General features: G+C 44.7%; 2 protein-coding genes across 2 annotated transcripts; one reads left to right on the top strand and one right to left on the bottom strand.

Annotated features, from left to right (window-relative positions):
• The first annotated feature begins 1,756 nt into the window (after positions 1 to 1,756).
• lamb1b (laminin, beta 1b) lies at positions 1,757 to 20,309 on the top strand. The gene is made up of 33 exons (XM_031858891.1): positions 1,757 to 2,085; positions 2,509 to 2,684; positions 4,447 to 4,582; positions 5,914 to 5,987; positions 6,432 to 6,620; positions 6,753 to 6,816; positions 7,393 to 7,595; positions 8,176 to 8,296; positions 8,391 to 8,579; positions 9,370 to 9,546; positions 9,937 to 10,049; positions 10,152 to 10,231; positions 10,404 to 10,539; positions 10,622 to 10,780; positions 11,040 to 11,173; positions 11,258 to 11,378; positions 11,515 to 11,701; positions 11,827 to 11,970; positions 12,053 to 12,284; positions 12,370 to 12,539; positions 12,737 to 12,961; positions 13,185 to 13,402; positions 14,121 to 14,217; positions 15,632 to 16,001; positions 16,079 to 16,263; positions 16,874 to 17,115; positions 17,253 to 17,459; positions 17,542 to 17,686; positions 17,771 to 17,978; positions 18,146 to 18,287; positions 18,388 to 18,564; positions 18,719 to 18,878; positions 19,007 to 20,309. Exons 1-33 carry the CDS (start codon positions 2,052 to 2,054, stop codon positions 19,141 to 19,143), a joined length of 5,352 nt encoding a protein of 1,783 aa, XP_031714751.1. The 5' UTR covers positions 1,757 to 2,051; the 3' UTR covers positions 19,144 to 20,309.
• On the bottom strand, positions 19,897 to 23,324 carry eri1 (exoribonuclease 1). Its single transcript, XM_031858895.1, has 7 exons — positions 22,830 to 23,324; positions 22,067 to 22,248; positions 21,686 to 21,902; positions 21,515 to 21,598; positions 21,317 to 21,426; positions 21,108 to 21,222; positions 19,897 to 20,898 (listed from the first exon to the last, which is right to left on the bottom strand). The coding sequence occupies exons 1-7, from the start codon at positions 22,902 to 22,904 to the stop codon at positions 20,656 to 20,658; spliced, it is 1,026 nt and encodes a 341-aa protein (XP_031714755.1). The 5' UTR covers positions 22,905 to 23,324; the 3' UTR covers positions 19,897 to 20,655.
• Between the last annotated feature and the right edge of the window lie 1,009 nt (positions 23,325 to 24,333).

Raw genomic sequence — 24,333 nt, 5'->3', positions numbered from 1 at the left:
TAACAACAGCTATAGGTAGCCTACAATTAGAGTTGTGCCACCAGGCGACTTCCCACGAGAACACAAATCCCCTCGTGTGACTGCAGCACAGCAGAGGTGGATCTCCAGTAATGAACAGTCGGCTCCTTTAAGCTGCAGTTTGAGCTTAAAAAGAGAAGAAACGTAGAGATTCTCCTGCTGAACGAGATGCTGCACTGTACGTCTGTGAAGGTCCGATATCGGAGCGCGTTATTGACCCACAGGCTCTCGCTGGTTTTATTATTACACACAGATGCTGTAAATCCCAGTGTCCACATCACCACAGGTCAGCTGACTCAGCAGATTACTGTGTGATGTAGAAGCACAAGCATGTGGGGAAACGAAGGCAGCGTCGGTAGACACAACAGCATCTTCATTTCTGATTAACTGGAGAATATAATGTGTGTTAGCTTCTTTGTGAGCACAATGAGACCTTTAGGCTTAAGTTAAACCTGCAATAACTGAGTTTATGGCTTCTTGGCGGCACTGGAAACAAGTTGTGGACGTAGAAAACTGTTTATTTACACATCCCGCAGTTACGTAGCAACATCATCATTTATTTTGAGGAGAGTTTGTGTCCATCTGATGAATGTAAGTCTAATGCTGTCTCTCTTTTAGCTCTGTTTTTGGTCTCCACCAGCTCCTGGGGGGAGATAACTGTCTCTTTAGCGGCTAAATGCTCCGTTATTTTCACCAAAAGCGAAGCTGTGAGAGTGAAACAAAACAGTGAAGTTGCAGATAACGAAACAATGAGCTGAAGCACTTCTATATTTTGTTGCTCAAACCTCCTCCTGGCTCATTGTTGATGTTAAACTGCAAATCCTTCACATCAATCGCAAGCCAGGGAGACATTTTGGGAGCTGCAATGTCCCCGCCGGGGCAATCGATGCTATTTTTTAAATTGAAATGAGTTTTGAAAAGGCCCATTATCAGCAAATTCTTGTCCGTGATTGGTTGATAATATTAACAACAACAATAACAACAACAACAACAACAGACTTTGTGTTTCTGTATGACTGCAGAAGAAGAAAAGGGTGAAGAACAAGAGTGAAATGAAGAGACAAGTGAGTTGTGGGTGTTTAAAGCTGTAGTTCCTCATTATGAACACAGGGAGGCAGTGTTGTCATATATTTAGCAAATTAAAATCCGGACTACAAAATGAAAAAAGATTTGCACCAACCCAAAGATATTTATGTGTTTGTGTTTAGCAATCTAACTGTATATGCTGTTGAAATTCTGCTTTGTCTCTGAATACAAGATTAATAATCCAAAATATAACAACAAATAAATCTCAATGTAGATTGAGATCAAACTTTAGCGATGCCTGGGGGGCTAAAATTATATAAAGTAATTAAAATTACCAGCTGAAAATTAAAGCAATGAACACATTAATGCATCAATTATTATAATATAATACACTTTATTCTGAAATAGGCCATCCTGCATAATGGTCACTTTTGGTTTTGTGGCTATATTTAGAAGCTAATACTTTTGTGCTTAAAGAGTCTTTATACAATATTAAGAGCATTGATTTAGAAACAAACAAATAGCGTTGTGAAGATATAGTGGAGTGATATCCACCTGAGCTCTCCCTGCTTGTAGTTTGTTAATCTGAGCTTGTCTGAGGTGCTGCGGAAGCGTAGCATCCAGCTAAACACCGTTAGCTCCGTCAGCATTGTTAGCTGCGAGCCGCCGGCTCAGCCGTTGCCATGTTGAGAGCCGTGTAGAGGCAATAAATGCTTTCAATTTCACTTTTTCCTTTTACGAATAATTCTGCACGGTCCATATTTTCAGCAAACATAAAGGAACGTTAAATACAGCTGTGTTCTTCAATAGGTTGTCTGTGGCACTGTTCACACTTCATACTCAGGGTAATCCTGGGATTGGCCCTTTCCACACACCATAGAGGGCAGACTTTTGACTTTTGAGAAAAAACTCCTCTAACTTCATACTCACACTCCCTCCCACTCTCCCAGCTGCAGGACGCATCAGCATCATCTACAGGACGTCCTGTCAATGTTCCACACTTGGAAATGTGGCTCATAATCCTCTTTATAACAACTTTGGGTGAGTTTATGTTTTTATTTTTTAAAGTTAGTTAATAACGCTAACCCTTTAAAGTTAGTTAAAGGTAATGTACAAACTATCTGAGGTGCTGTCAGGACACTTTGGTTCTCACGTCTGCAGCAGCAACACATGTAATGAAAGCCATCTGTAAACCATTAGTCATGTGTTGTTTTCACCAGAAATTGGAGTGTTTTGTAAGTTGAGAAGTGGGCAGAGCTGCTGCAGGAAAGTTTGACAATTCGATTTTATTGCTCAATCCTGAGAGAATCCATGTGATTTTAATTTAAACTGAAAGCAAACATGCTCTGCTTCTGGGTTTTATAATAAGCAAAAGGAGACCAGCTGTGCTGATTTGTGGGTGGATTTCTAGTTTTTATTTTGGGGATTCAGGGCTGTCACTGACGGCTCTTCTCCTCCCTGCAGCCCTGTGGAGCCCCGTCAGGGCGCAGCAGTTGCCGGAGTTCCCGGATGTCTGCACCGAGGGCAGCTGCTACCCGGCCACAGGTGGCCTGCTGATCGGCCGGGCGCACAAGCTCTCCGTCACCTCCACCTGCGGCCTGAAGCATCCGGAGCGCTTCTGCATCGTCGGACATCTGGAGGTAAGAAAAGGTGGATGCTACTGCTGGGGAAATGAACTCAATTAACTCATGGCCTTGAACTTTCTCTGCTGTTTGATACAGAAGCTGCTTTGAAACAACACAGAGCGAGAATGTTCTTTGGCTTTTGTCTCTTTTGTGGCTGTGAGTGCAAGCAAGGAGGCAAACTTTAGTTATATATAAAAAGCACTTATAAATAACCCACAAAGTTGAAGTTATGCAACAGTTGCATGTGATTCCATCTGACATATAAACTTTAGAATACATTTTATAATTGGCCTCTAAACTGAAGATAGCATTCGTCCCGTGAGAGCAGTTTCTTTCCCTCAGTTTCAGGTAAATCAGTCATGAGACATCCAAAATATGCAAATGTGCATTAACTTTTCATTGTCAGTCATAGCAAACCGTATACTGTGCAGATTATCTAAATGTATGCACACAAAATCACATTTGTACACAGAAAACATTTATGTGTATGTGTACCACAAACCTGTACATGTTGCAATAGAATCTGACATTTAGTTCTGGTTTCATATAGTAGATAGATGTTTGGGTTTGCTTATGTACGTCTGCAACTGTGTCCTCCTTTAAATGTCTGAAATATGTAAATAATATCAGAACCCAGCAGTACAGACGTCCTGTTGCTACGAGTGTAAATATCACAAACGACAGCATTTTAAACTCACAAGAGCGTCAGTGCAACATTTTTCGTCATCGTCTTTAAAATGTCACAGAACAGTGAAAAGAACCCGTCGTAAATTCCCCGACCCCAAGATGGCATCTTGAGATTGTTTGTTTGTTGACCAAAACCCTAAAATATATTTAGTTAACTGTCCAATAAGAAGAAGAAAAAGCAGCAAACTCTCACATTTTAGATCTACTGATGATGGAGACTGATAATCTAAATCCATCTCCTAATCAATGAGCTGGCTGAGAGATTCAGCTCTCCATCATGTGTGGGAGCGTGCACATTATGTGTGGGAGCGTGCACATCATGCGTGGGAGCGTGCACATGTACAGTGTCTGCTCGCTGTCTTGTGGAGTGAGTTCAGACATTCCTCTCCACAATAAAAGCGCTGTGTGGCCTCACAATCCCTTTGCTGTGTGCATGTGGGCCGGGGGGGGGGGGAGGTGTTCTCCTTTTTATCAAACAGCCCTATGGCGAGTCTGCTGTGTGAATGGTGTCCTTATGAAATGACACACTGCGGGGCCTTTTTGCTGAGCTTCCTGAGGATGAGCACAGTCCTCAAGTATGAGCTGCATGGCGGTGCAGGGAGGAGGGGGGGAGGGAGTGAGCCTCGAGTAGAAGACCTTTCTCTGATAAACACTGTGAAGAGACACGACGCTCACATTTCAACACGGCTGGCAGGAGCTCGCTGAAATTGAGAAACTCTTCTTGTTTATTCACATGCTGCGATACTTTAAGTGTGTCCGAGCCAAACCGAGGCTCCTGCTGTCTACAAACGCAGTGAACACATTATTAAACAGACACGTGATATATATATATACTGTGCATCCACTTTTACTGGATCTCTCTGTCATTGCTGACGTTACAGACTATACACCCACATGTGATTGTTGAACACTCATTGAGGCTTTAAGCTGCTGCTGAAACAGCCTCCACTCCTTCAGGGAAAAGCCTCTCTTAAGATGTTGGACATTTGCTCGTCCAACACAAACTGGGGAAAATCTTTGTGTTGCATTCACTGATAATTCCCAAACTTGTCAGAATGACTGATCCCTCTCTGTGCTCGGTGTCCCTCAGGAGGAGAAGAAATGTTTTGTGTGCGACTCCAGGCAGATGTTCGACGAGGACAGCAACCAAGTCAGCCACGCCATCGAAAACTTGGTCACCACCTTCGCCCACAACCGCCTCAAGACCTGGTGGCAGTCTGAGAACGGTGAGAGACAAAACATGCGTGAGAGAGAAACAACAACCAACAGAAGGAAAAGAGTGTGTTTTGCTGTTGAATTACAGAGACAGAACTCCTGTTCTCTTGAGATGAATGACGAGCAGCGTAGCGTGTGAGCTCCGACTGAGGCTCTTCTCGTGGGAACTGAGCTCAGTAATGATTAGACAGGACATCACACAGACTCTCACTGCAGCCAATCGCAGCAGGGACAGGGGGCGGGGCTTACAGGTGTGCTGGGGGAGAACAGGTGTGCGGGTGAGAAACGCGTGTCATCACTTGAACACACAGGGAGGGGAGGAAGTGTGTAATGAGACGGTGGAGGTTCAGAGAACTCTGTGGTGGACGATGTGTTCAGATACTTTACTGAAGTAAAAGTACAAATACCACATTGTAAAAATACTCCCAAGTCCTGCAATGAAAATGTTACAAAAGTATGTAAGTATCATGAGGAAAATGTACTGAAAGTATCAAAAGTATATGTACTTGTTGCGGAAAAAAGGCCAAAATGCAGCAAATCTTTACATTAAAGAAGCTGAAAGTGTCTGAAATTATTACGATTGAATTACAATATGTTGTTAAGACGACTCTTAAAAATATCAATACATTTTAGTTTCAGACAAACTGCCCTGGAGTCTGTGTCTAACGGGACATCTGTAACATCTGTTCTGCCTGATTAATAGCACACACAACAATCGTCACATCCTTAATTTCAGCCCTGAAAGAAATCCCATTACAGTGAGAAAGTCCAGCTCCAGTGTGACGAAAGCTTCCCTCTTTGCTCCCTCATTCATGCCGCACACCGTCTCCCTCCGAGTGGTGGGAATCTGTCCGAGGTGTGAGTCATGGAGGGAGCGGCGGCCAGAAGTGCAGATGGCTTAGAAACAGCAGGAAGCTGCAGACACACAATGGCTTTGCTTGGGATTTCCTAATTCCCTGGCAGTCGTCCTCCAGCTCCCTCTTGGCCTTGATATGTAATATAAACAGTTGCAATCTACACATTTTGCTATATAATCCCCGGAAAAGGAGAACCCAGTTTTAACATTGCAAAGCAACGTAAATAACTAGATTAAAACCACGTTTACACACAAACGTCGTGAAGAATTTAGGAGTAGCTGGTGCAACACAACCCAGAACCGCTGATTGATTAGATTCATGTGAGCTCAACGCTCAAAAAGCCTCGGCTGCATAAACATGTGCAGAAAGAATCTGTAAACATTTAGAATAAACTGTGTTTAAGTGTGTGAGAAAGTCTGTCTGTGGTGTGTCGTCGGTCGAGAAAGAGATTTAATTGTTAATTTCCTGTTTCTTCTTACCTGCAGGTGTGGAGAATGTGACCATCCAGCTTGACCTGGAGGCCGAGTTTCACTTCACACACCTTATCATGACCTTTAAGGTGCCTGTCTCTCACACACGCACACGCACACACACGTTATACACTTTCGTACCCACGGAGATAAAACACAGCGTCGGACAGCTGTTGTTGAGGAATGCGGGAAACCGTTGTGGTCTCTGGGGGACGTTGGGAAGAGAGGAAGGAGGGATGAGTTTGAGGGTGTGCAGTAAAATAATTTCACATGGTCGACGCTGACCAGCTGGTTTTGTGCCTGTAGTTCTACATCATAATCAAAACACACACTCTCCATGTGTTTCCTGCCTCATCCTGCTTTGGGATTAGATGGCAGAAAAACACGTCTAAAAGCCACCATCCTTTCAGGAACATCATAAACGTATATTGAAGTTGTAGTATTATTATGGTATCCAAATGAAAAGTATTCGATATTTACAGTTTATCTACAAAATGTACTTTATCCAAATTCCCGTCCGTCTCTGTTGACAGACGTTTCGGCCGGCTGCGATGATAATCGAGCGGTCCATGGACTTTGGGAAAACGTGGCAGGTTTATCGTTACTTCGCCTACGACTGTGAGTCGTCCTTCCCCGGCGTGTCCTCCGGGCCGATGGTCAAAGTGGACGAAATCATCTGCGACTCCCGTTACTCCGACATCGAACCATCCACAGAGGGAGAAGTGAGTATTTAAGTGTATTGTTAGTATTTATAGTATTATGTTCTATTGAATGTCTGGTTGATTTTAAGGAGAAACAGCCGCTCACAAAAGTCACTTTCAATACAAACTTTAAACCGTTTTTTACTCTTTTAGGTGATATTTCGGGCACTGGACCCCGTCTTTAAGATTGAGGACCCCTACAGCCTGAAGATACAGAGTAAGCTGATCCTTAATTTGCCTTTAAAACCTTTTATTGTTGTGTTGTTGGCATTGTATAGATTAGAGGCATACATTTTTGACTTTTGGCCTCTTAAAATGTCTATAAATTCGGTGGTCTGTCATCACAGGTTGCATGTAGTCATTGTACTTCTCAGATTGATTGATTTGGAGTCTGAGAAGATAAATTCATTCATTCAATTAAACCCAAATTATGGAGGAAAATGATACGTCGGCTGAGGTAGTTATGTTAGATAACCACATGACTATATTGAGGGGATTTCCAGTACCAGACGGGAGGAGCGCTGCGTGGAATTTCACATGTTGGAGCGACTTGGCCTTCGTGCACTCGCCTACATCCAGACTGAGACACACACACTCACACACACGCAGAGGCCTCATGTTAAGTATGTGGTGAATACTGTGGGTGTGTGAGGAACAAAGGCGGCGTCTTTGAGGTGGGGGAAAAAAGGGAAAATTAATCTGTAAAACGATGTGACATACCCAACACTCTTAACTTCCTGTGTGTGTGTGTGTGTGTGTGTGTGTGTGTGTGTGTGTGTGTGTGCGCGTGCAGACATGCTGAAGATCACTAACCTCCGGGTGAAGTTCTTGAGGCTCCACACGTTGGGCGACAACCTGCTCGACTCCCGCGAGGAAGTGACGGAGAAGTACTATTACTCCCTCTATGACATGGTTGTACGCGGGAACTGCTTCTGCTACGGTCACGCCTCCGAATGCGCCCCGATCGATGGAGCGCTGACCAGTGCTGAGGGCATGGTACATCCAAACACACACTCACAGGATGGAAATTTAATATCTACAATTTCATGTTATACCTGTAAGTCTTCATCTGTTGATGAAGATCGTGTGACATGATTGAAAGCTCCAGAACAGCTACTAAATGGACCTTTTGGTTAACTTGTTTTCACAACACAGCAACAATAAATCATAAAACAAACATGTTCTGTAGCCTTTTATCAGATCGGAAAAGATCTCACCTCATGGTCCATCTAGTAGCTGTTCTAGAGCTTTCGATCGCATCACATGATCTTCATCAGTAGAGTCCATCTCACTAAATGGAGCTTTTAGTGAGATAATCTTCTTAACTGCGGAGTATCAAGTCACTTTATATTTATAACTATAACATGTTTTCCGAGTAGATTACTTACTTATTAAATTAAATGGTTTCAACTCAAAGAGCCAATTGCTTTCCCAGAGCTTTCAAACGCATCTAATGGTCTTTAACTGCTGAAGGCACTCTGAAAAATACACGTGTTGTATGTTGATACTAGAAACTAGAAGAAGAAAATATATATTGTGGTACTACGGATGATGTTGATTTATTTTGTGTGTGTAGGTCCATGGCCGCTGTGTGTGTAATCACAACACCGAGGGACTAAACTGTGAGCGCTGTCAGGACTTTTACCACGATTTGCCTTGGAAACCCGCGGAGGGCCGAAACAGCCACGCCTGCAAGAGTACGAACACAAACACGAACGTAGATTTCACTTCTCAAAATGCATATTTTGACCAAAAACAAACCCAGCAGTAAATGTGACTTTTGTTCCTCAGAGTGTGAGTGTAACCAGCACTCCACATCGTGCCACTTCGACCTGGCCATGTACATGACGACCGGCAACATGAGCGGAGGCGTGTGCGACGACTGTCGACACAACACGGTGGGCCGGCAGTGCGAGCAGTGTGCACCCTTCTACTACCAGCACCCGAACCGCGACCTGAGGGACCCCAACGTCTGCGAGCGTGAGTCACCTCTGACCCCAACTCTGAACCCTTCTGAGAGTTCTGCACTCGTTGTTCCTCTTTACGACCACACACTACTCATTAGATGAACTGTTAGAATATATGTTGGTGTCCTCCTCCGGGACATGTCTCTCCCTCAGACGAGCACCACCTGGCTCTGCAGAAAGGAGCTGTTGTTACGTCGTGATTGTAATTACCGATTGAGTGCTGGGTACAAGTGGAAATAGTGCTGTAAAATGAAACACCGCCTCCCCCTCTCTCTTTCCCTCCCCATGAGACTCATCTTTTAAATCGCACACTGTTATTGCAGCTCTTGTCCATTCTCACTCACAGATAACTAACTGCTGATGTAATGCTACTACAACGTTTCCACACCTTTATCTGTTGCACGTCATGGAAGGAAATCCCTTCATTTCAGCATTTACTGAGCAGATAGACTTGAAATTAGAATTTTTGAGGCTGCAGCCTTTTTTGTTGCGTCATCATTGGGCTAAACTGTTCCTCTTTTACACAATGAATATAATCTAGTGGGCAGATTTCCATTTCATTTAGTGAGCACGCCCGTTCAGTTTTTGGACACTCTTTGACATTTCCTCCAGTGCCTCCTTCAGACCAAAATGTAATTGTTGCACACAAGAAATATTGACAGGCTGCCATGAAATTTGTTATATTTCCCTCCCTTGTTCATTGTAAATTATGTTAATATTTTCACATGACCATGAGACAGAGGAATGATAAGCATTCACGTGTCCACACGATTTCCCTAATGTCATTTTTCACGTCTCCACAGAGTGCAACTGTGACCCAGCCGGGTCTCTGCAGGGCGGACTGTGTGACTCGCACACCAACGTGGCGGCCGGTCTGATCTCAGGCCAGTGTCGATGCAAAGCCAATGTGGAGGGGGAGCGCTGCGACCACTGCAGACAGGGACACCACGGACTGGGACAGGGGCCTCACGGCTGCCTGCGTACGTCACAATATGTTAGGCTTCTGTCGAGGCCCTTATTATGCCCCACGTTTTAAGATTATATTGCCTTTTGAATATCTCGGTTCTCATCCTTTTGCACAGGAAAGCCAAACAAGTTATTCACATTTTGCATTTTACCATTAAGAAATACCTTAATTTCCATCATTATAAAAATGTAATTTACTGCAATTTTTAGGTGGAAGGTTGGTTTCATAGTTACTTCACTGACTTTTAGTTGTCTGTAATATCAGAAATAGAGATTAAAAGTGCATTTTGCTGGAGAACTTGAAATAACAACGCTGACACTAACATACACAGTGTGGATAAACAGTCGGACAGACTGACGCAGGTGAATCTGAAGCTACATTGTTCGGTTGTGTGTTTTGGCAGCTTGTACCTGTAACCCGCTGGGCACTCTGTCCGGAGGAAACTCCTGTGATTCGGACACGGGACGGTGCTTCTGCAAACGCCTCGTTGACGGACATAATTGCGACGAGTGTCTGGTGCGCAAACACAACTGCCTTAATTAAAACACACATTTTTACGTGTGTGTGTGTGTGTGTGTGTATAAACAAAGGTCTGTTTTTGCATTATTTTCCATGTAGCCGCAGCACTGGGGTCTGTCCAATGATATGGATGGCTGCAGATCATGTGACTGTGATCAGGGCGGGGCTATCAACAATAAGTATGTTTAAAGATCACTTTTACTAATTCATTATCTAAGTTTAGAGGATGCCCAACAGGAGTCAAATTTCACTACAAACCGTATGCACTAAAACATTTCTATTGTATATTTATGAAAAATGTATTAAATTATATGTACTGAGATAATATCTGCCAAATCTCTCCCTCCACAGCTGTGACCCTCACTCAGGACAGTGTGTGTGCAGGGAGCACATGTTTGGAAGACGCTGCAAACGAGTCGAGTCCGGCTTCTACTTCATCACTCTGGATCACTACACCTACGAGGCAGAGGACGCCAAGCACGGACCCGTACGTGTGTTTATAGTACCATCCCATGTATTGACCTAAACATGTGAACTACAGCTTCGTTGATCTCTTTAATCTCTCTCAGGGTGTGACGGTGGTACCGAGGCCTTATCCTCTGGATCGCAGTCCTACGTGGACCGGTATGGGCTTTGTTAATGTTCCAGAAGGAGCCTACTTAGAGTTCACCATCAACAACCTCCCAGAGTCCATGGACTACGACATCCTTATTCGCTACGAGCCACAGGTAATAAACATCATCTGTCTGGATGGTAAGAACAACAACAACACTTCATACACATTTGTTTTAATTGGTGATGTTGATTTAATTTATTAAAGTTACTACAAGGAACATCTAACTGGTTATGAAACAGTCTATATTTAATACTGATGCCTCTATATGACCTAGATAAGTAAACGAGACCATCAGAGATAAGATTGTCTATTCTAAATAAAGTCTGACAGCTTTTACACGGGGAGATATGTGTGTCTGTCTATGTTTGCAGCTGCCAAATCAGTGGGAGCAGGTGAACATCCGAGTGCAGCGTCCCGTCTTCAACCCTCCAAACTACTCCGCTCACTGCGGCAACTCCATCCAGAGTGAAGACGACCAGTCCAGCTCTCTTCCACCTGGATCCAGGTATGAACATTACCTAACTTCACTGTGTGTCTCGAGCAAGACGTTCACTACACACACACACACCGACTCTTTGTTGTGTTTCAGACACGTGTTGCTGGTGAGGCCGGTGTGTTTCGAGAAAGGACTGAACTACACGATCCGTCTCACTCTGCCGCTCTACTCGTCAGTCAGCGACGTCCAGAGCCCGTACACGCTCATCGACTCTGTACGTTGATTACATTCATTCATTAACCCCCAACTTATCTTAAAGGACAGAAAGATTTTCCTTGTTGGTCTTCCTTATTGTTGAAAGATAAGGCTGACCCCTTGTCCTCTTCCTCCTCCTCTTCCTCTCTTCGTAGTTGGTGCTGATACCCCGGGTCAGGGAGCTGGACATGTTCCATGGGATCGACGGTGACGGAGCGTGGGATACGTTCCAGCGCTACCGGTGTCTGGAGAGCAGCCAGAGCGTCGTGAAAAGCCCCTTGACCGACATCTGTAACGAATACATCTTCAGCGTCTCTGCTCTGCTGCACAAAGGAGCCATGGGTACGTAGTTTTATGTGCGCATGTATAACATGTGTGTTTGTAGAGTTGCAGACATTTTCGTTTGTTTACTGTCAGGTCATTTTGCTCATGAATCTCACTTTTCTCTCCCTTGTGTTGTCTCCCAGCATGCCAGTGTGACCCTCAGGGTGCACTCAGCGCTGTGTGTGAGCCCAGTGGAGGTCAGTGCCGGTGTCGACACAACGTTGTCGGCAGGAACTGTGAACACTGTGCCCCCGCTACGTTTCAGTTCAGCCCCGCCGGCTGCAGACGTAAGTTTAAGGCTCGACTGTCCGGTTTGATGCTGATTTAACTCCGTAACAGGAAGTGTAATGATTATAATCTCACCCTCAGCTTGCGATTGTGACCCTCTGGGCTCCGTCAGCGCCTTCTGCCACGAGGCGACAGGCCAGTGCGAGTGTGTGCCGGGGGCCACGGGGCGCCAGTGTTCCCATTGCCTGCCGGGCTTCTGGGGCTTCCCTCAGTGCAGACCATGCCATTGTAACGGCCACAGTGAGCACTGCCACCCTCAGACTGGAGAGTGTCAGGGCTGCAAAGACTTCACCACCGGACACCACTGTGAGAGGTTCGGCACCAGGAAGCTAAATCAAGAGGGATTATAACCGCAGGATCTGGGAGTCTATCTACTTTACCTGTTCCTTTACTTCCAGGTGTCTGGGCGGTTATCATGGTGACCCAGAGCTGGGGTCAGGTGGCCACTGCCGTCCCTGTATGTGCCCCGATGGTCCGCGCAGTGGACGCCAGTTTTCTGACAGCTGTTACCTTCTGGCTACCACCAGAAGTAACCAGCTGGTGTGTGTGTGCAGCCCTGGCTACAAAGGTATACAAACACACACACACACACACACACAGACCATAATTAGTAATAGCAGATTTGTTTGTATGTAAGCAGCTCAAAGCATCACGTTACAGTTTATGTCATCGCGTCTTCACATGTTAGAAACCCAAACACTCCTCTAATTAGCCCTCTGAACTTGAAAAACATGAATTCACTTCCTGTTTCCTTTCCTCGTCCAGGCGCCAGGTGTGATGAGTGTGCCCCCGGTTATTTCGGGAACCCTTTGGTGCCCGGTGGGCGCTGCATGCCCTGCCAGTGTAACAGCAACATCGACATGCACGACCCGGGGTCCTGTGACTCTCGGACGGGCGCCTGTCTCAAATGCCTTGGCCACACCGAGGGCTACGGGTGTCAGCACTGCAAACAGGGTTATTACGGCGACGCTGCCACTCAGAGCTGCTGGAGTGAGTACAGCTGTTGATGTGACACTACTGTATGTATGGGTGCATGTCTATTATTCATCTTCCATATCGATATAACTAACACCCTCAAACATCCAGCATCAATTGGGCTGTAGCATCAATCTCATCTCACAGTGCGTTTCTTTAATACAATGAATACTCACACAAACAAATCAAACGTGGGTAAAAGCTTTCGAACACTTGACGTCTTCCCTCCTCTGTGCAGAGTGTATGTGTCACTTTATGGGCACAGCACCTCGGGCCTGTTCGTCCCCCGATGAGTGTCAGTGTGACCAGCACAGCGGCCAGTGTCCCTGCCTGCCCAACGTGGTCGGTCAGAACTGCGACGCCTGTGCCGCCGACACGTGGAACATCGCCGGCGGGACGGGCTGCCAGCGCTGCGACTGCGACCCCGTCCACTCCTACGGATCCTCCTGCGACGAGGTGAGTCAGACGCTGTGATGGAATCCAAGAGCAGCAACCACTCGCCAAACATCCAACATCTGTCTGCATCATTTCCTGCGTTAGCATCGCAGCAGCTGCTCAGATTTTGCTCTCCCACGTTATGATGTATAGCTGAACTGAATCCCAACGCTGCACCACAAAAACTGATTGTTGAGTGAGTTTTCCTTCCACAATGTGGGACTTTGTTTTCCCAAACAATTCTCAGTGAGAGTAAAGCTCCAGGGCTGCAGTAAGTCACTGTGACCAACCCATCTAATCACCGAGGCCTGTGTTTGTGTTGTTTTTGTGATGTATGGACTCCAGCTGTTTGGGAATAGCTTCTCTCTGCAGCTCTGTTTAACTCATAAACTCACAACTGTGTATGTGGATGCATGGGAACATGCACATAAAGAACAGAATAGTGTGCACACACACACACAAATATTTGGGTTTCTGTGTTTACTGGCTGCTCTCCATCAGAGGAAGGAAGTTTCAGAATACACTGTGGAATAACTGAATACACTTTTCTCTGAGAGGAGCAAGTTGTATCAAACTACAAAGGTCCATTGTGTCCGCACGTCAAAGAAAAGACATGAAACAAACTGCATTAGTCTAAAAGTTCAGCTATTTCAGACACATAATCCACCCTCTTGCACGTCTACTGTCTGATCATATTTAGTTTGACCTGATGTTCTTTGTGTTTTTGCTGTTCCTGAAGATCACAGGACAGTGTTTGTGCAAACCCGGTTTTGGTGGCAAGACGTGTCGAGAATGCAGAGAGCTCTTCTGGGGGGATCCAGAGGTGAAATGTCACGGTGGGTAACACATCGCCGCTATATGAACAAACAAGAAAACCGAGTATTAACGTTAAGCTACGTGAAGCTTGTTACACTGCCCTCTAGTGGCCAGCTCAGTTAGCAGCGGTTTTCCTTCGCAAAGCTCTGCCAGGCCTGGACAGCAGCCACGTTCACTTCCTGCTTTTTTTGGGAGCTTTCTGACGTCCTCTGGTCCTCAGTATGTGAAACATATTAGCAGTTTCGCTGAGGTCAGGTAAGAGACCTGGCCAGCCAATAAAATGCTGCCGTTTGGCAGTAAAAGAACTCCTCAGTTCCCTTGTTTTTATGATCAAGATAATTGACCTAGCATAGAGGGACTATGTTTAAAACGGCCTTGAGTCCTGGATAGTACCTCTGAAGAAATGTGCGCCTCACAGTAGCTTCTCATCCTTAGAGGACTAGAGAGGGAGGGGAGCTGGGAATGACCTCTCATTCCCAGCTCATGAGAACCAGATGTTCTCCAGAACTCCCAGGCATCCCATTTTCGTCATGCACCAACGCCCAGAGGACTCAGGAATTATGCCTGCTGTATTCCCTAAAGGTCTCTCAAGCTGCTAATCCAGCTGGACTTCGCTTTCCATCTGCACAGATGATACACGCACTGGGAAAAGTGTGGGAGTAATGCGTAGTTATGTGAGAGAGTGTTGGTAATAAAGCCTCTAAAAGATGTCGCCACAGCTGAGAGGTTGTTATGTCCATATTTATATTTCAGAGGTTAGAATGCTGTCTGCGTGGTGTGATTTAAGGATAATCACCGTGCTTGTTCTGACCCTAAAGTGCTTTTAAAAACAGGTGTAATATTTCATCATGATAATGCAAAACTTCAAACCCCACCCTCCCTTTCTGCTCCGTAAATCACACAACACACAGCAACACTGATGGTGGAAGCCTCTCCAACCTTGCATTCCTTCTTTCTGACTTACACCAAACCTCCTCCTCCTCCTCCTCCTCCTCCTCTTCTCTGGGGAGGGAGGGCAGCCCTGTGGAGGGCCCCGAGACTTGGGTCACGTTCATGTCTCTGTTTATTTACTGGAGTGCTAGAGGTTGAACAAACTTTGTTTTCAAATGGCTCATTTCCCGAGGGAGACTTAAAAACCTAAACACTCATATAACAGAGTCCTCTAGGTCAAACAAGTTATATTATGAAGTTCATTTATGATCATTTTGACACTCAAGTCATCATACATCATGTAAATATGACCGTACAGGACAAATACTTACTATCCTTGACAACAGTGATGGCTGACATCATGCACTATTCCATTGAAAGCCAACTGGGAAATACATTGCATGGTTTTACATTTATTTCCTTACGATGTGCACATATATCGTTTCATAATTAGGGATAGTTGAACCTTCATTTATATTCCTGAAATCAGATTTTCTCTTCCAGCTTGTGACTGCGACTCTCGGGGAATCTCCAGCGATCAGTGCCATCGTGCGACGGGTCAGTGTACCTGTGTGGAGGGCGTGTCTGGGCCACGGTGTGACACATGTGCCAGAGGCCATCAGGGGGAGTTCCCCACCTGTGAACCCTGCCACCAGTGCTTCGCCGCCTGGGACACCGTGGTCGGCGAGCTGACCAATCAAACTCGACGTCTGGAGGCTCAAGTGACACAGCTCCAGACCAGCGGGGTGACGGCGCCATACAAAGAGTTGGTCAGCAGCCTGGAGAGGAACACCAAAGCTGTCAGAGAAATAGTAGAGAACAACCCTGCAGCAGTGAAGCTGGAGCAGATACAGGAGCTGATGCATCAGATTACGTATGTACACAAACAAATCTGTACAACATCTGCAGACACCTTTTTGTTTGAGTTCATTACTGTCTTGTTTCTTTCAGCGGTGTGATGTCCTACCTAAACGGAAAGCTGAACACGACGGAGGAGACCTTGAACCTTCTCCAAAGTGACGCCAACGCCACCGATGCAAAGTTGGACACGCTGACCGATGAGGCCAACCAGCTGGAGCTGAGTGTCCAGGAGCTGATAGAGGAGGTGTACAATGCCAAGAACGCCAACATCCAGGGTGAGAAACTGTGCTTTTTAAACCTTAAACCAACAGAGAGGCCAGCGTGTCATCAGTAATATTGCTTCACATACATCCTGAAGCATGGTCTGAGGAACAACGGATTAGTCTTCTATGCAATTCCAGAAATTTGTTTTAAAAGAATTGACTCCTGAAGAAGTTAGCATATCATCAGATACATCACAACTGGAGAGTATTCCTTCATTAAAAGAAGAGCAAAGAACAGCACTGAAGGCTTTTCTTGATGGAAAAGACGTTTTTGCTCTTCTCCCGAGATTTTGACTGACAGATGGTTCATCCAATCACCTGCCAAGTATTTTCTGAAAGTCATAGTCATCACAGGGTTTCTTACATGTCCCTGAAGTTGCTTTTATAACCACCAAGTAGCTATTTTCACCTTACAGAACAGCTGAGTAACGCTGAAAACCACCAGTTATTGAATAGAAATAACATGCCACTATATTGTCAAGTAACCCGGTTTCATATGGCGTACTCATGCTGACATCCCCCCATAAATACATGATCCATTTCCCTAATTTCACAGGAATTTACCTCTTAGAGTTCCATGAAGACCTCAGACCGACTGACACCCTTTTCTGTGTCTTCTCAGGTGCCATGGACACCATTGCAGCCGCACACATGCAGTCTACGATGGCTGAGCTCCGCGCCAACACCTCCACCAGCAATCCCAGAAGCACGGTGGAGGAATCGGCCACAGTACGGAAAGCCACAGAGGACAAACTGAGCGGCGCTCAGAAGGAGTTTGACCGCAAGCACCAGAGAAACTCGCAGAAGCTGGACAAACTGTCTTCTGAGCTGAATACATTTGACCTGTCACCACTTGGCGAGAAGGTGAGAGAGGTTTATAAAGAGTCTGTTTTTCTCAATAAAGTTTCATCTTAATGCTGAACATCGTCGACAAACAGACTGACCTCAAACTGATTAAATATTCACTTACACTCACATTGTTTTCTGTTCTTTCTCTGCAGACATGTGGTGGTGCAGCTGAAGGGGACGGCTGCTCTGGCTCCCCCTGCGGTGGTTTGGGTTGCGTCGGCGAGGACGGAACGCCTCAGTGCGGCGGAGACGGATGCGGAGGCCTCGTCACGACTTCCCAAACTGCACTGAAATCAGCCAAAGACCTGGACCGGGAGATCCTCGCAGCAAGTCAGGAAGTGGACAAGCTCTCCAGGATGGTGAGTGAACATGGTAGAAACTCAACTAATGTAGAATGACTTCAGATGTAAGTGAGCTTTTACTGATTCTATTTGTGGTCAGGTGTGGGAAGCCAACAACCGCGCAAACAAGGCCAAGGTGAACGCTCTGGAGGTTCTGGTCAAATCCAACCAGAGCAAAGAGAGAGTGGAGCAGAGCAACCAGCAGCTCCGGAACCTCATCAAAGAGATACGAGACCTGCTCACCAGTGAGTAGATCGCAAGAAAAGTCATTTTGAAGTTTAAAAAGGGGGAAAGAAAGTATCAACTCTGTTTTGTTTCTGATTATCCAGACGACACGGCAGATGTTTCGGTGATTGAGGCGGTGGCCAACGAGGTGTTGGCTCTGGAGATGCCGACCTCGACCGAAAAGCTGCAGGAGCTGACGAAGGAGATCAGGGAGAAGGTCGGCACTCTGACCAGCGTGGAGACGATCCTCGGTCAGAGCGCTGAGGACATCCAGGCTGCAGAGATGCTGCTGAAACAGGCCAAGGCTGCCAGGTAACATAATAATATTTAAGATTATACGAGTATAGGTTCATTTTAGTGAGTTTTTGCGGTCTCCAGACATAAATGAGATGCTGCGTTTTCTTAGATTGTCTCTCGTCTACATGATATATGAATAAAGTTATGTTATTGTAAATACATATACTCTATCTGTCCATCAGCGAGGGGGCGTCTAACATAAAGGAGGCGGCAGATGTGGTGAAGGCCGCCCTGGATGAGACAGAGCGTGCTCAGAGTACCGCTATGGACGCCATCCAACTGGCCCAGAACAACACGAGGGGAACCCTGGACCTGCTGGTCTCTGTGAGTTTAATCCACAACCCTCTTGTCTCAGACTGATGGAAGCTTCATGTACCGATAACGGACACAGAGCCAGTGACTTCAACATGTGCGCGTGTGTCAGGTGGAGTCGGAGACGGCCATGTCGGAGCTGAAGCTCGGTAACACCACGGGTCGTCTGGTTCAGCTCGAGCGGGAGGTCGGCCTGCTGAGACAGAACAACCTGGAGGTGAACCGCATGGCGGAGACGGCCGACTGGACCGCCGACCAGGCCAGACTGAACGCAGAGGAGGCCCAGCAGGTTGCTCTCACACACACGGACACACACTGTTTACTCATCATTCCTCCTGAAATACCTTAAGTCTGGATTTTGAGTAGTGAGGGCCGCTTTCCACCAGTCTAGCATTTTCTGCTGCTGTTCTCCCAGTAATGCTCCTGTGTGTGTGTGTGTGTAGGAGTTTGACGTGGAGGTGAAAGACAAATTAGTGGAAGTCAAGGACCTGCTGGAGGATAAAGGGGAGTCAGTGCTGCAGGCGAGGAGGAGAGCGGACGAACTGCAGCAGGAAGCCAAAGAACTGCTCGCACAGAGCAGCAGCAAGCTGCTGAGACTCGGAGGTAGCCGTCAGATGTTTACAGTATTTTCTTTACATACTATATTATGAAATATTATGACTTTTATGAGATTATTTATGACAGAAACAGCCCGGTTTTCTTTCATAAGTCACAGTTTACTTTGTTTTCAGAGTTGGAAAGTTCTTATGAGGCCAACCAGCTCATCCTGGAGGCCAAAGCTGCAGAGCTGGTGGAGTTGGAGCAAACCGTCCGACGGATCCTGGAGGAGATCAGCTACAAAGTGACGCTGTACAGCACCTGTGCGTGATGATCACCCGGCTGGGATTTTAATGGTGCCAAGTGTTTTAAAGCATTTCAATTATGCTCCCAGATAATTCTGAGTATTTTATAGCTTTTAGGACCAAACACTGTAATATGTTTGACACTGTCAGTGCCAACAACTTAACATTCAAGTATATTGGACAGCTGTGCCAAAACAAGTGAAATAAGCTGTACTGCTGCCAAAGACCATTGAAGTATTGAATTAACGAGTCTCAAAGGAAACCACTAAAAGCCGATGTGACCTCAGTGCTCGAAACCAAGAATGTGTGGAGAATATTGAACAATGTAACTGTATAAGATATTAAGACCTTTGTATTTAAATATATGACTGAACATATTTGATAGAAACAATTTATACGTACTGAATAAGCCCAAAGATAAACATTTCTGAATAGTTTTGTTTGTGCATACGAACAAATATTAAACTTCTATTTGAAAATCAAGTAACTGAAGCGTCGGTCTTTTATTTTAGGTGGAGCGTCAAGAGTTTCACTTTCAGCTACCCGATGGCGACTTTAATACCAGCTTGATTCCAGATTAATTTTAACAATTGTTCAAGGTTTCCCTGAGGTGGTAACCCATAAAGATCTTTACTAATCTTGTAATCAGTTTAGTGAGTTAACAGGCTGAACAACAGCGCCTCACACAGGCAGAGAACAGCGACTACAGTGATGCTGAAGTCCAGAATAAAAGGTTTGAAGTGTTTGATACCGTACATGATAAACTTGGACAAAGATGATTTACAAGAACAGAGAAACGTTTTTTATTTGATACATTTGGCATTCAGAAGAATATCTGTTCCGGTTAAAATAGAGCATCCTCCATGAAACAAGTCATTCAATATCATTACAAAAGATGACGGATGACTCTTACAGTACTAACAACAGACGTGTTATTGGTTAATTTGTGCTGTATTGGTACAATGACAGACAATGTAGTCTCATTACTCAGTGTGATGTTATGGCTCTGTTATGTGGCACTTCAGACAGCAGCAGCAACACTTGTGTTTAGTATTTGCACAATGGTGAGAGAGATGTGGGGTTTTAAAGGCCGACATTGATATAATTTTACTGCCACAACAATGACAACTATTCAATGTTTTCAAAGAGTTGTATTTCTTGGATGCAAAACATGAAATAAAAACAAATTCACATCATCATGGGACAACTAAATGTAACACTATAATCAAATTGCTTGAGTATTAGCAGCTTGATTAGGCCGGGCGAGGAAGGTTTAACAGACTAACAATGAAAGGAAAATCCTCCCACAACACACTCGTATGATCTCTGTTTTTAGACATCTGGTGTAAAAATATATGGAGCTGTGGTCAGAGAATCTTAAATCAAAATGTTGACCCCATTTACACCCTTGATGAACTTCAGCGTTTCAGCTCCAAACAAAGTACAACTTGACATTAAGACTGTAAAAGTGTTTTGGATTTGTTTTTCTCTCCAACTCACAGGGGTTAAAAGTTGAGACCGGAGAACTGGCCTCGGGTCTAGTCTCTGCTGCGGGGGTTATGTGGTGGGGGGGCTCCTTCCACAGGATCCGAACTGGGCACGGAGAGCAGCTGGCCGGCGTGCATGCGTTCGTTGACGCGCAGCTGACAGCCATCCAGCAGCATGCGCAGCGCTATCCGGGCGATGTTACGCGAGTCGTCCAGCCCAGAGTGAGGGCGACCTTCGTACTTCAGACCCAACTTCTCCAACATGGTGCTCAGCTTCGTCTGTGTGCGTGGGACCTGGGGGGGGGAAGAACAGCTGGTTGGTGGTTTGCTGCTGTTTCTGATGGGGCTTAAATTCATTTAAAAACAATAAGATCCTTCAATAGGGCGTCTGCATTGAACATTTTGTTCTTTCATGAATAACTTGTATACCTTCTTGAGGGTTCATTGTGAAATAAAGACCGTAACATCGAGTCTCTCATATTAAAACGATTAAAAACACAAACCTTGTAGAAGTTTCCGTATGATTTCCTGATGTTGATCCACTTCTTTGCAAAGTGGGGGTATCGGATCCGGCTAATCCGGCACTGGATGTTGAGGAACTTGCTCATATCCCAGGCCCTGAACAAGAGGTAGAAAAGAGAGCGGTGTAAAGATTTCACTAAAGTGATGAGAAGAGCCACATATTCAGCATCTTCAAAGAACTCAAACACACCCGTCGGTAAGGATGGCGTATTTGTACTTTGTCCCGAGCTCCCTCTCCTGAAGCCAAGCGACGACCCGCTGGAGGACCTCTGGAAACAGCTCTGCTTCGTCCACCATTTTCTGCTCAACAAAACAACAGAGTATTCAATAACACAAGAACTCCTGATCACGCGTTGATGACGCCGATATCAGAGCGGGCTCCACCGACCTGTGTTATCCCCGTTAACTTCACACAGAAGTCTGAAAGCTGTGGGTTCGTCTCTGGTTTGACATATTCCTGAAAGGAGTCCACCTGCAAAGTAAATGACAAAGAAACGACACTCGTAAATACAGAAGTCGCCGCACAGGTTAAAAACGGAGCATCTCAAACTCAACTTACAATTTCTAAGGTGTGCGTGTTGATGAGAACCATGGGGAACTCAATGATTTCATGGTGGAAGTCTGAAGGATTATCCTCCTCACACGTCGCTTCAAAGTCCACCACGCAGATGTAGTCGTAGAAGGTGTCGGTGGGCCCCCCCTCAACGGGGGACTGCATCAGCTTCTGCTTTTTGTAGTGGCTCTTCAACCTCTTCTTCATCACGTCCTTCACACCTCTTTACACACAAAGAGAGAGAAGAGGTTCAGGGAACACTGAAGGTAGAAATGTTTATGAACTGAGCACCAAGCCCTGCGGTCAAATGTCTTCCTCAATAGTATGTTAATATGTTCTACTGTTTCTATTCTTTATTAGTTGTATATACTCTTTGGCCAGCGTTACCTGGTGTCGAGCTGCAGCGCTGCTAACTTGATCCGAAGCTCTTCCTTGGTCATGCGGTTGATGTGTCCGTTAGCCTGAGCGATCTCTTTGTACACCGGATGACTGAAGTCACTGATGGACTGAGACGGGGACACCTGAGGAGCAGATTCCTCATCGGGACATATCCTGCTGCAAGGCTTCACCTGAAGAAGAGTTATATAATTAATTATGTGGGACAGAAACATAACACACAGAGGAGTCAACATGCTGTCAGATTAGTTCACTGGGCAGGTCGGTGATGATAGAATATGGATTAAAACGTGCTAAGACACAAAGATGGAATATATAACTTGAGTATTTGCATTGTGTAGTTGTACTTCATTATATTAATAGGAAATATCGTTCCCTTTGCTCCACTACATGTATTTGATGATTTTAGTTACTATATTAAGAGTAATAAACAGTCATAGTATAGTATGTCATAATAACAGTAAAAAGTCATAGTATAGTATGTCACATATACATGTTTTCATCACCTTGTGGTTGCTGAAACTAAACAACATGCTTACACATGAATGAATCAATGATTATAGTCCAATAATACAACACACATTATTCTGAAATGGGTGATTCTGCACAATGAGAACTTTGACATTTGATACTTGAATATATTTATGCTTATATCTGCGTTCATTTTGGCGTTGAATTGTTGGCATCTCAGAAACATAAACAGCATTTCAAAGGTGTAGCATGAAGCTAACGTTAGCTCAGTGCATCCACCAACCTTCTCTTCTTCTCTCGTGTTAGACATCTTCACGTTGACGTCCTCGGTGTGAATGTTCTCCTTGTGCTCATCCATTTAAAGTGGAAGTTAATCCAGAAACTAGTCGGCAATTTAGAATAAACAACCTAGCGTGAATTTAAAGTGAAGTCAGTGCTAGATAACGGTTTAGCTTTATTTGCTAACATCAGCTAGCTAGCTAACAGGATAGCAATCATTCCAGTGTTTGGATTCTTCTTCGCGGTTTTCCACTTTGAACCGCTAACTTAAGTACGGAACTAACTCGTTCAGTTATAAGTATTACATACGTCTAAATCAATCAATAAAAACCGCGATTAATCGATAACGTTACTATCTCAGCTCAAGATGCAGGTCGCCGCTCAATGTTCAACTTTGTTTGAGGCGGACAGTTGGATGACTTCCGGTTTGCGCCAAAATTAAATAACGCTCACTGTCGCCACCCGGTGGTGTGGATGACACATAACATGTCTAATACTGGACATGTATTTCTGCATATTATGTCTTTTTAAAACACAATATGGATACTCACGTACTGTAATTTATTTATTTTTTTAATTTTCAATGATTAATATCAATTTCAATATTTATATATATATATATATATATGTATATATATATATATACACACACATGAAGATAGGACACACAATATATATCAAGATAATGTTTAATGTGCACTGTTGGTCATTTGTTCCTATATAACTAATGTTAATTATTATAATCACAATTGTTTTGCTTTTTGTTTGTGTACTCTTTTATCTGCTTTGCTATAGAAAATGCCAATAAAGCTTTTAAGACATTTATATGTGATTTGGAGACACTGCTCACACCTGACAGCTGGGGGGCAGTCTCCTCTAAGTTTTAGAAACAAACAGCAAAGAGCACGAGGACAGAAGAGGAGCAAAATACTGACTGAGTAAAAATATTCTATCTCCATAAAACACATAATCTCCATATCTGAAATATTTCTGGGATGGTAAAGCATTTTCCCCAAATCAAATCAAGAGTGGAGATCATTCAAAAACCACCTGACATGTATTTCAAGATGCACCTGCATTAAATTAACGTCGTTTAGCATAACGACTGGAAACAGGTGAGGTCATCCCTGTGTTCCCAGGGTCCACAGTTCTCGATGTAAACTAACATTGTAAGAGATCGGTAAGGGCCTCGAGGAGGAAACATGCTGATAAGATAAAATCCTTTGAAACATGTCAAACCGGTATCGTAAGCGACCTTTAACCTCCAGGAAGTCACTGGGCCAAGAAATAGTCTGTTACATTACCCATAACACCACAAAGTATTGTTTTGTACAGATTAAACCACAGAAATATAATGTCTATGATCAGTGAGCTTTAGGGGGCGGAGCCAGGCTAGCTGTTTATGCTAAGCTAAATTATTAAGTCTCATCTAACTCTTGAGAAGAAAAGCAAATATATTATATATTACTTTCAAGTACTATAACAACATACTTTAGAGGGTTTTCTTC

The sequence above is a fragment of the Anarrhichthys ocellatus genome, unplaced genomic scaffold (genome assembly GCF_004355925.1).
Source record: "Anarrhichthys ocellatus isolate YVR2014 unplaced genomic scaffold, GSC_Weel_1.0 scaffold21, whole genome shotgun sequence".
NCBI classification, from domain to species: domain Eukaryota; kingdom Metazoa; phylum Chordata; class Actinopteri; order Perciformes; family Anarhichadidae; genus Anarrhichthys; species Anarrhichthys ocellatus.
This window is presented reverse-complemented; position numbering and strand designations above follow the sequence as displayed.

Bases quoted from the DNA above. Each gene is read 5' to 3' on its own strand.
- lamb1b (XM_031858891.1), top strand. From the start codon at position 2,052: ATGTGGCTCATAATCCTCTTTATAACAACTTTGG. The intron at 10,540-10,621 runs GTACGTGTGTTT...AATCTCTCTCAG, and splicing joins AGGACGCCAAGCACGGACCC to GGTGTGACGGTGGTACCGAG. The intron at 11,379-11,514 runs GTACGTTGATTA...CTCTCTTCGTAG, and splicing joins CGTACACGCTCATCGACTCT to TTGGTGCTGATACCCCGGGT.
- eri1 (XM_031858895.1), bottom strand. From the start codon at position 22,904: ATGGATGAGCACAAGGAGAACATTCACACCGAGGACGTCAACGTGAAG. The intron at 21,599-21,685 runs GTAAGTTGAGTT...TTTACTTTGCAG, and splicing joins ACACGCACACCTTAGAAATT to GTGGACTCCTTTCAGGAATA. The intron at 21,427-21,514 runs GTCGGTGGAGCC...TTTGTTGAGCAG, and splicing joins AGTTAACGGGGATAACACAG to AAAATGGTGGACGAAGCAGA.